Source organism: Schistocerca piceifrons, chromosome 3, assembly GCF_021461385.2.
Source record: "Schistocerca piceifrons isolate TAMUIC-IGC-003096 chromosome 3, iqSchPice1.1, whole genome shotgun sequence".
In the NCBI taxonomy this organism is placed as follows: domain Eukaryota; kingdom Metazoa; phylum Arthropoda; class Insecta; order Orthoptera; family Acrididae; genus Schistocerca; species Schistocerca piceifrons.
Window position 1 is genome coordinate 706,238,510 of NC_060140.1, and position 11,097 is coordinate 706,249,606.

The following is an 11,097-nucleotide window of genomic DNA, read 5'->3' on the forward strand; positions in this document are numbered from 1 at the left end:
AATGCTCATTAGAAAGCCTTTATTTCGTTTCTTCTGAAGACCAATTTCAGTTTTCCGAAAACTAATTCACTTAAAAGCTATCTTCAATTAAAGGTTGGTTACATTCAAATTTACTTTCGCCGATTGAACCACTGTACTTGTTACATTCCAAGATTAAATATTAACACTTTCATTGCACTAATTTTTCTGGATTGAAGACATTCTTCATAGTTCACTTAAGCTACTAATTAAGAATATGTATAAATGAACGTAATTTCAAGTATGGCAGTTGCTTTTAAAATCAGTAATTCACAGCAGAAGAATACTAAATAACTTTGTAACCTTTTTTATTTTCACCAACCATATTTCAGTTAAAGCAAGTGCTTGTTGAAATTGCCCAAATAAATTTTCATGCTGCAGTTTTATGAACAAATATGTAATTTTCAAAACCCTAAAATATCCACATGCTAATATTTATATACTTTGGTCCACCAAAAAATTATGCTGTCAACTACTGGAAAGCGTATGGTTAACATCTCTGCAGGAGTCATTCGTTTCGGTAACATTATTTAGTCTCGTATGTTGTATATGTATGAACTTTGGAAAAAGTCTAGCTTGCACCTATTCATCCACTGTACAACACTTCATGGTTATGGTCAGCTTACACTGTGGTGTTAATTTATCTCTGTCGATCACTACAATTCTTTGCAGCAATATCTGTTAGCATGAAACCATTGAATATGATTGTGCACCAACTACAGGAAAGACCGCAAAAGGGTGTGTGTTAGTGTATAGAGAATCTCTGCAAGTTTTAAGTGCATCGTTCAAATGTTAAATGTTGCTTTCATTTATGATATAACAAATGTTAATACTTAATTCTAACTCTTTGCACTTGTATCCAAACGTATTATGGTTGATATCAATGACACATTCATGACTGTTCCTAGTACTTGTGAGAACTATATGGCATTGGGTGTGCAGTCACATAATCTTTTATTTAATCCTAAAATAAAAAAGGAGCACATCAAGTTAGGGCTTGTGATAAATCTTTTTTCCATGGTATCCACCTTCCTAGTTGGTAGGCCTGGACATTACCTATTTTGCCATAGTGTAGAAGAAGACAATCTCACTGAATTTCTTGTAAACCCATCAATAGTATCATCAATTGAAGCTTCTGCCTACCATCTGGTATAAATCATCACGATTTAATCACATTTAGTGAGTTCAAATACGAAAAATATATTAATGCTTTGATTTATGCCATGATATGACTGCTAGCATCACATTTTGCAACTACACTACTGGAGGAACTATGAGTGGAAACTTGGGAAGATTATCTATTGAGTGATGTATTCTTGCTGTTATCTCTCTTGTGGCTGTCATATTCTGAAACCCTGGAGATGCTTATTAATTACTTTGTTCAAAGAGTTTGTACTTAAAAATAGCATTCTTTTATGCTTATATCAAAGACATGGCAAATAAAATCACAATGTAGAGCCAGTCTCTTTTATGCACACCATTGTGGATTGCATAGAAAATGAGTCAGTCTGTACTGATAGCATCTACCCCATACTGGTCATTGCAGAATGATGTATAATGTACTGCAAAACTGTATATGGTGATTTGTCCACATCCTGCACTCATAAATGAATCAAGGCACATGAGAATAACTTTAGTGACTCATATCTCTACCATGAGAGCAAAATAGGGAGTTCAGGATGTAAAAAATTGCTGATGTGTTAACCCGAATGGAGGTTTGTAGACGTGGTACAAAGACTAGCAAATTTTCATTGAGGACCGTAAAGCTTATCAAAGTTTGTGTCCAGTTTAGAGAATGAATGATGGATGGGGAGGAGAAGACAATAGTTTTGTAACATAACTGTTGTTGAATTAAAATATAAGTGAAATATCTCATCGTTTCTGGACATATAGAAAAAGGTAAATATATATTTTGCATATGTTGCAGTGTATTTTAATATATATCAGGGCGCTTGCATGGCTTATGTGAAACTGCATGTTACAATAATTTCATTTTATTAAAAAAAAATTGAAATGGGTTAAGATTAGACCTTCGTAATGCGTAGAAAACATTGCAACCCACATTTTCAGACTGACGGAAACAGCAAGGCTCCTGAAGAATGTGAGAAGTGTATTTTCATTCAACCGACGCTCTGCCACCAGGGTAAATATGGAAGTGGAACTCTCTCGTAAGTATCGGAGCTACTGATTACTGGAATTCTTGATTGTACATTATTGTTGTGATATAATTCAGTTTTTCTTCTGATTAACTAAGAGACATTGTAAGAGTTGATAACAAAGTTCCAAATAGCAGGGGAATGAAATGTTGATGCTTAACATTTTTTGTGTTGATGTGTGTGTGTGTGTGTGTGTGTGTGTGTGTGTGTGTGTGTGTGTTATTTGTTAACTGTTTGCTGACATTCAAGTTGCTATATACAGCCATTTTAATCTGTGTATTGTGCCCAATCAGATCATTGTAATAGTTTGGTTTTTCTCATCAATCTGCTGCTAATTAGATGAAGTAAAAATACGGAGGGGCTTCTATCCTTTCATATATTCTCAATACTAAAAAACATAAGATGTAACACTGTAATGTACATACCTTAACTTTATTAAGATCTTCTATTGTAGTCATAATAAGAACACTGACAAAGGCTATTTACAATAGACATGCACTGCTTTTCAGTATCAGTACAGTAATTTTTTGTTCTTTGCTTAATGTATTCGTATGCAGCTGTTCACTAGTTGATGTTTTATTCACAGTTCAGCACCAATTGTATTTTTATGTATTGTTAACAAAAATATTCAAGTAACTTATTTCATCTAAGATGTAGAAATGTCACTGATAACATAGAAGCAAGTTACTGTTGTGCAGCAAAGGTCTTGAATTCAGTCTTCACAAACCTAATATAACAACATTTTTGTGGTTACCCTCCAGTTTTAAACACACCGTAAGCCATAATTAATGCTGCCATCAAAAGTTTAAATATGATATATATTTCCTGCAAGGCAGATAGTTATCACAACACAAATAATCTGATTTGTTTTCTGTTCTGTGTAGAGCATTTGTTTTGGTGGGAAATGATACTTTTCATAGGATTCCTTCCTAGGCTTGTTATTAAATTACTTAGTGTGATGTAGAAAATTAATTTAAAATGTTACTCCAGAACTCTGATGTTCCTCCATTGGTAACAAATTGTGATTTAAATGTTCACATAGGCATACAGAAATTTGATAGTAACCTGTGACATGTCTGTTTGTCACAATTCTTTCCTTAGATCCTGTACACTCTCTTGCTGAGAGAGAGAAAAGGGGAAGGGTTTTTTACTCATTCATGTGCATCGTACCTCACTAAATACAATCTGAGTCCAGGTAGTCACAGTTCAGCATGCCCTTTCACAACTCGGCTTCAAGAAAAAGAAATTGTGAGCATGTTTACTGTAAACAGGGCTTGTATAGATTTAATACTGGTTGGTCAGAACCTATATTCTACACCATAAGTTGATTGAAACATAGTTTGACCCAGATATGAAGCAGCAGCAATTAATCTGGATTTTACACTCATTCAACAAAAATGAAACAGGCAACAGGTTTTGGCACAAAGATTAGTGTGCAGTTTCCTCCCTGTGTTAGCAAACTATCTTACTCACATTTCAAGTTAGGTCAGTAACTGGAGATTATTGTGTTGAAGTGCAATTTTCAGGGTCCTTCAAAAATGACCAGGAAAAGGAACCAAAGGTTGCCACTGCAAAGCGTTTTGTTCACAACATTACCAAACTTAGTTCAATCACCACACTCATTTTGTGAGCTAGAATGTCCCAAATTCACACACTTCCACATCCAGTTTACAGGCCAAATCTCTCTCCTGTAAATTATTTCTGTTTGAAAAGCACACAATATCATTGACGGGCATTGTTTCACTTCCCAGAGTGACTGTTTCTGTTTTCTGCCTATGAAATACTCTTGGTAAAACCTTTCTGAGGAGACATGCATTGGAGTGGTTAAAAAACAAGAAAAAGAAAAAAAGAAAAAAAACAAAAGAAAGTGACTTGAGGTGACGTAGCAATGCATACAACTTGAAGCAAGATACTTTGAGGAGATCCACGGGTTATTTTTTCAAGAAAGGAAGGATTTACTTTAGTATAATTTCCTTTGGGAATACATTTCTTTCTCAATTTCCATCTCCAACCCCCCCCCCCCCCCCCCCCCCCCCACCTTTTGCAGTGAAAGCTATTTTATTTTTATGCTAGTTAATCGCTTCTTACCTCACAGACTTCAAACTTAAATGTTATTGACTGCTGACAGATTGCTGATGAAAATGTTTATAGGTGTTACGCTGCAACTTCCATTCATTGAATCTCTGTTGATTTGACAAACATGTAGCATTCAAGTATATAACTTTTTTAGATGATTGTGAGGAAGAGATCGTATTGATTGGCAACTTCTAATTTCATTTTTCAGTTGCAAGCTATTAACATAAGACAGTGCTAGTGCATTACAGCGCAAGGAAGTATGTATTACATTTTCATTCTTAGTGCTGCACAGAGTGTGCTATGTTAATTAGCAGTCTAGCAGAAAAAGTATCACTTAAAACATTCAACTTTATAATTTTTTTTTTTTACCTACAGGAAAAGTTGTTGTTGTGGTCTTCAGTCGTGAGACTGGTTTGATGCAGCTCTCAATGCTACTCTATCCTGTGCAAACTTCTTCATCTCCCAGTACCTACTGCAACCTACATCCTTCTGAATCTGCTTAGTGTATTCATCTCTTGGTCTCCCTCTACGACTTTTACCCTCTATGCTGTCCACCGATGCTAAATTGGTGATCCCTTGATGCCTCAGAACATGTCCTACCAACCAATCCCTTCTTCTAGTCAAGTTGTGCCACAAATTTCTCTTCTCCCCAATTCTGTTCAATACCTCCTCATTAGTTTCATGTTCTACCCATCTAATCTTCAGCATTCTTCTGTAGCACCACATTTCAAAAGCTTCTATTCTCTTTTTGTCGTCCACGTTTCACTTCCATACATGGCTACACTCCATACAAATACTTCCAGAAATGACTTCCTGACATTTAAATCTATACTCAATGTTAACAAATTTTTCTTCTTCAGAAACGCTTTCCTTGCCATTGCCAGTCTACATTTTATATCCTCTCTACTTCGACCATGATCATTTATTTTGCTCCCCAAATAGCAAAACTCCTTTACTACTTTAAGTGTCTCATTTCCTAATCTAATTCCCTCAGCATCACCCGACTTAATTCGACTACATTCCATTATCCTCGTTTTGCTTTTGTTGATGTTCATCTTATACCCTCCTTTCAAGACACTGTCCATTCCGTTCAGCTGCTCTTCCAAGTCCTTTGCTGCCTCTGACAGAATTACAATTTCATCGGCGAACCTCAAAGTTTTTATTTCTTCTCCATGGATTTTAATACCAACTCCAAACTTTTCTTTTGTTTCCTTCACTACTTGTTCAATATACAGATTGAATAACATCAGGGATAGGCTACAACCCTGTCTCACTCCCTTCCCAATCACTGCTTCCCTTTCATACCCCTTGACTCTAATAACTGCCATCTGCTTTCTGTACAAATTGCAAATAGCCTTTTGCTCCCTGTATTTTACCCCTGCCACCTTCAGAATGTGAAAGAGAGTATTCCAATCAACATTGTCAAAAGTTTTCTCTAAGTCTACAAATGCTAGAAACATAGGTTTGCCTTTCCTTAATCTTTCTTCTAAGATAAGTCGTAGAGTCAGTATTGCCTCACGTGTTCCAACATTTCTACGGAATCCAAACTGATCTTCCGCGAGGTCGGCTTCTATCAGTTTTTCCATTCGTCTGTAAAGAATTCGTGTTAGTATTTTGCAGCTGTGACTTATTAAACTGATAGTTCGGTAATTTTCACATCTGTCAACACCTGCTTTCTTTGGGATTGGAAAAGTTATTATGCTGTATTTTGCAGCAATTGGTGCAGTCTGAAGAAAATTTTCAATGTGAAAAAAAGATCAGTATCTGAGTAAACTTTAAACTGTAGATTGATTGGGGGCCATATTTAAAGAGAATTCATGGAATCTTACTTTCAGACATAAATTTTAATTTCCTAAAAATATACTGATGTTTTTCCATGTTCACATATTCAAAGCACTTGCAGCTGCATATGATTACAGAATTTCACTACTTGATGCTTGTTGAATGAAAGCTAAGAACAGTGTTTATTTGGGCATCAAGCAATCATGCAGACTGCATGTTATTTTTTTATATATATATATATATATATATATATATATATATATATATATATATATATATATATATATATATATATATATATATATATATATATATATATATATATATATATATGAATATAATAGAGGGAAACATTCCACGTGGGAAAAATATATCTAAAAAGAAAGATGATGAAACTTACCAAACAAAAGCGCTGGCAGGTCGATAGACACACAAACAAACACAAACATACACACAAAATTCTAGCTTTCGCAACCAGTGGTTGCCTCGTCAGGAAAGAGGGAAGGAGAAGGAAAGACAAAAGGATATGGGTTTTAAGGGAGAGGGTAAGGAGTCATTCCAATCCCGGGAGCGGAAAGACTTACCTTAGGGGGAAAAAAGGACAGGTATACACTCGCACACACACACATATCCATCCACACATACACAAGCAGACATTTGTAAAGGCAAATGTCTGCTTGTGTATGTGTGGATGGATATGTGTGTGTGTGCGAGTGTATACCTGTCCTTTTTTCCCCCTAAGGTAAGTCTTTCCGCTCCCGGGATTGGAATGACTCCTTACCCTCTCCCTTAAAACCCATATCCTTTTGTCTTTCCTTCTCCTTCCCTCTTTCCTGACGAGGCAACCATTGGTTGCGAAAGCTAGAATTTTGTGTGTATGTTTGTGTTTGTTTGTGTGTCTATCGACCTGCCAGCGCTTTTGTTTGGTAAGTTTCATCATCTTTCTTTTTATATATATATATATTTCCAAAAATATAAAATGATTACTGCACATGAAGCACATAATCTAAAAGGTCAGAAAATTAATTTTGCAAAGGAGTTATCACTTTCTGTAAAAATAAATGCTGCTGGCATCTAAGTAAATACAGTGTTCATTTGTCCTTGCTGGTTAAGGACAATTTACACTGTACCTTCCCTGTTTACAAATTTATTTTTCTAGTGGATTTCATGCAATAATTCTTCTGCTCATACAAATCCTGAACAAATGATCAGCCATCTCAAGTTGCACATCACTACAAAATGACTGAAATATTCTGCATTGCTTTCTCATATTTTTATTAAAATTAGGGAAAAACTAGTATAACAAATATTTCTTATTATTGCAAGCAATAACTTTTATTGAGTTGCTGTATGGAAAGCAAGTGAACCACTTTCTGGAATGAATCAGGGAACCAATAATTAGCTAGACATTATGTGGCATCCATCATAAATTTAGTTTGCATAAAAGTAATGACAAGCTCATGATGCTAAAATCATAAATAACAACTGGCTTTTCCTGCATACTTTTGCATAAAATAGAGCAGACAAGAAAATTTTTGATCATGGAAGTACACAACATCTGCATAAAAATGTAGAAGCAGTCTTCAAACAAAAAGGAACTGTAGTTGTTATTGCAGAACGAAGTCATAATGTGATGGTAATAAATATATAACTTTGCGTGTGAAATTCATTGTTGAACTATGAACTCAGATATTATGATTTGCAAGTTTACATTTGAAAGATTTAAAGAAGCAAAAACAAGAAAGAAAAATTGGTATTTGAGTTTCAAAACGTGTTATAGATTTAAAAGATAATACTTGATTACAAAGATAATATGTAACAGAAAATACACATGTGGTGGGAAAAGTTATCATCAGGAGTACATATTATCATTACATTTCTCCATAAGCGTTAAGACAAATGACAATAACAAGTCATTGTGACAGCAGATCAAAAGACTATAATGAAAACGCTGTCTCGGAATTGATGAATTACATAACATAAAACAAATAAACTGAATGAGCTGTGAATGTATAGTTCCTGTCACACATGCAACACCCAAAAAATTTCCGTGTTGTGTCAAATAATACTGCATAGCTCTTTTTCATGAGGCTTTTGTATAATCTTTGTTGTAGCCTTGTTACTCCTCAAGGAAGAAGCAAAACAGCACAGATAATTTACACCAAGAGTGTTCATGGGCAGATTCTGAATCACCTGCAACATTTCTATGCATTATGAAAAGAAAATCACTTGATGACAGTGAAGCAAAAAATAAAGAATCAAAATGTAAATGTTGTAGAAAAATTCTTGCAGAATGTAAATACTTTTGGATTAAGGGAGACCACTCACCAAATCACTAAGTTGTCAATAAGCTCACACAAGAAGAAAGAAAACTTGCTTGCTTTTGGAGTAATCCTTTTTACATATAGAATGGTTAAATGATGTAAAGTCTAGGATGGAATAACAACACTATGAAAAGGATAGACTGTTACTTACCACGTAGAAAATACATTGAGTCAGTGAAAGGCACAATGAAAAAGATTGCTAAACATTTAAGCTTTCAGACAAAAAAGTCCTCCTTCCAAAATATAAAAGAAAAGCACAACTCACACATACTTGGTCATGGTCTTAAGGCACTCAGAGACAATGGCCATGTGTGCATGAGTGTCGTGTTTGTTTGAATGTGTTTTCAATTTCTGAAGGAGGATGTTTTTGTCTGAAAGTTCAAATGTTTAGTAGTCTTTTTCATTGTGCCTGTCTGCCTCACATCATCTCCTATGTGTTGAGTAGCAGTCTATCCTTACCAACTGTTGTTTTTTCAAGTGATTGTATTCACATAGAAATATGGGGTAAATCAGAAGAAAAATAGTTTAGAAATACAAAATTTCTTCTGACTATGTGATGTATCAGTAAAGAATAGTTTCTCTATGTTTAGTATTTTAGTATTTTTTATTCTTTATACAACATACTTTAAAAATGAATGTTACATTGAAAATTTATAAGAAGATATTGTCACATAGTTCACTGGTAATAAATTCAGTTCTTTTGTTGGCAGATGGCTTTGCATTTTCTCAAGAAGAAGGTGGTGCTGTCACACAATCAGAAGTTATTCGTGCTTACAACACCAACTTACCAAAACCAGGTGGCATGTAAAATATAAGACATTTTTATTACAATCCTGCATGTGCAAATGGGATGACATTTGGACTAGTTACTGCAGGGTTTAATTTGCAAACTATTGCAGCTATTGTATTCTGTGAATGCTGGTATTAGTATGCATCAGAGATTTCACAAATGGTGTTTGTGGTGTATGTCTGTGCGTTTGCTGTACAGTCAATTTCATATTATGTAAAGTACATTTTTAGTTTTTATTTTCAAACCAGTTCAGTGTTTCATACTGAATGGATCTCAGTTGAAGAAAGGAAACAGGGTACATTATGCTTTACGTAACTGATCTGGAAACATTATATTTCTTTATTATGAGTATATTCAACAAAATTAATTAAGTCTTAAGTGAATACTTACTGTAGATACCAACAGTATTTAGCTTTCAAATAACTAAATCATCAGTGGTAAGTGCATCACTGTTCAGATAAAATATAAATCTGGCAATGAGGTCACTATTTCTAACAGTGACACTATTTTCACATTGAGTGTTCTTCCTTCCATCATCAGTACCTCCAGTTCTACTGTTCCTTCTGAAAAACGTATTTTGATAGAAAATGGTGTTGCTAAAGTCGATATCTGCTTGTTAGATACATTACTAATGTTGTAAGTTGTCACTATTTCATTTTCTATTAATAATTTAACCCAGAGAGTCTTAGCATGTGTGGGGATTTTTTTTTTAATAGTCATTTTTAATAGTCACCTTCTTTTTTATAATACATGGACATACATTTTTGTTACTATGTTTTGACATCAAAAACCATCAGTTCAGTGTGATTTAGAATAAGTTGTAGACTTTGCCTCATTCAATTATGTTAAATTATGTGTAACCAGTATAAACCTTTAAACAGAGACTGAGTTGAAGTTATAAATATTAACTCACTGGTGAATAACAGTGAAAGCACCATATACTCATTTTCCAGCAATAGTCAGTCAGAAACAGTGTTATCAACCTGTTTCACTCACAACATTGTAGAAATTCAAACTATAATGAGAGTAAATTTTAAAACAAACTAGGGTTATTCAAACATTCTTTTTTCCTAGTACTCGGAATCAGGAGTTTGTTTCTATTGGTTTCATCCAGTATTGTAAGAGTAAGAATTTATGCTGTTTATAATACATATTAACTGTGCATGCAGAGGTGTAATGGTTCTTATGTGCTTGTATCAGCCTTTGTATTTCATATATTCAGGTGTTTTTAAAGTATTGTGCCAGATACAAAGTTACTGACAACAAAAATTGAAAGAAAGACGTTTCCCCTCCCCCCTCTCTGCTACAAATGCAGTTTTATTGTTATTTGAAACCATGTTACTAATCAAGAATCAGTAACGTGTGAGTGAATGTGGCAGCACGTCCGTCGTGAATGTGGTAAATAAATTCAAAGAAAAATTTTGTTAACTATATATGAATGCATTCTGAATGTTAATATTTTCACTTTCATAAATTATATTTAAAATAAAAAGTAAATTTTGCTATTTTAAGTGTTTGTGTTGCAGAGTATATGCAGTAATATCCAAGTAACTAATAAGCCTGTCACGACATATTGCCCATAACAAGTATGTTGTTCACTTCTTGTTTTTTATCTGTGAAAGTCATCATTATAAATCTATGAGTGTAACACTGCACTGTGCAAACACAATGTACATTTCAATGGAGCTACACAATTTTATTGGTAATATCATTTTGCAATTGAAACGAAGAATCATCCCAGATATACCTGTAATGGTAAGTGGTACACAAGGACAATTCTTTGTTTCAAATTTTATCGTACTTTCCTTAGCAGAACAGAGTGCTGTTATACCATGTCAAAGGCAATAAATTTATATAGCTCATCTTACTACCCAGCACCCCACTTTGAAAAAAAAAAAAATCTTCCATGTTGAAAACTTTGCTTCATTACAGAGACATCAAAATAACATCT

At 34.2% G+C, this 11,097-nt stretch overlaps 1 protein-coding gene across 1 annotated transcript in view; it reads left to right on the forward strand.

Moving 5' to 3' along the window:
• LOC124790110 (probable phospholipid-transporting ATPase IA) overlaps positions 1-10,657 on the forward strand; it is a 355,816-nt gene extending 345,159 nt beyond the window's left edge. Inside the window, exons 24-25 of the mRNA XM_047257683.1 lie at positions 2,089-2,186; positions 9,067-10,657. Coding sequence (XP_047113639.1) covers positions 2,089-2,186; positions 9,067-9,164 — 196 coding nt within the window. The 3' untranslated portion in view covers positions 9,165-10,657. The remainder of the gene's footprint in view (positions 1-2,088; positions 2,187-9,066) is intronic.
• Positions 10,658-11,097: the final 440 nt, after the last annotated feature.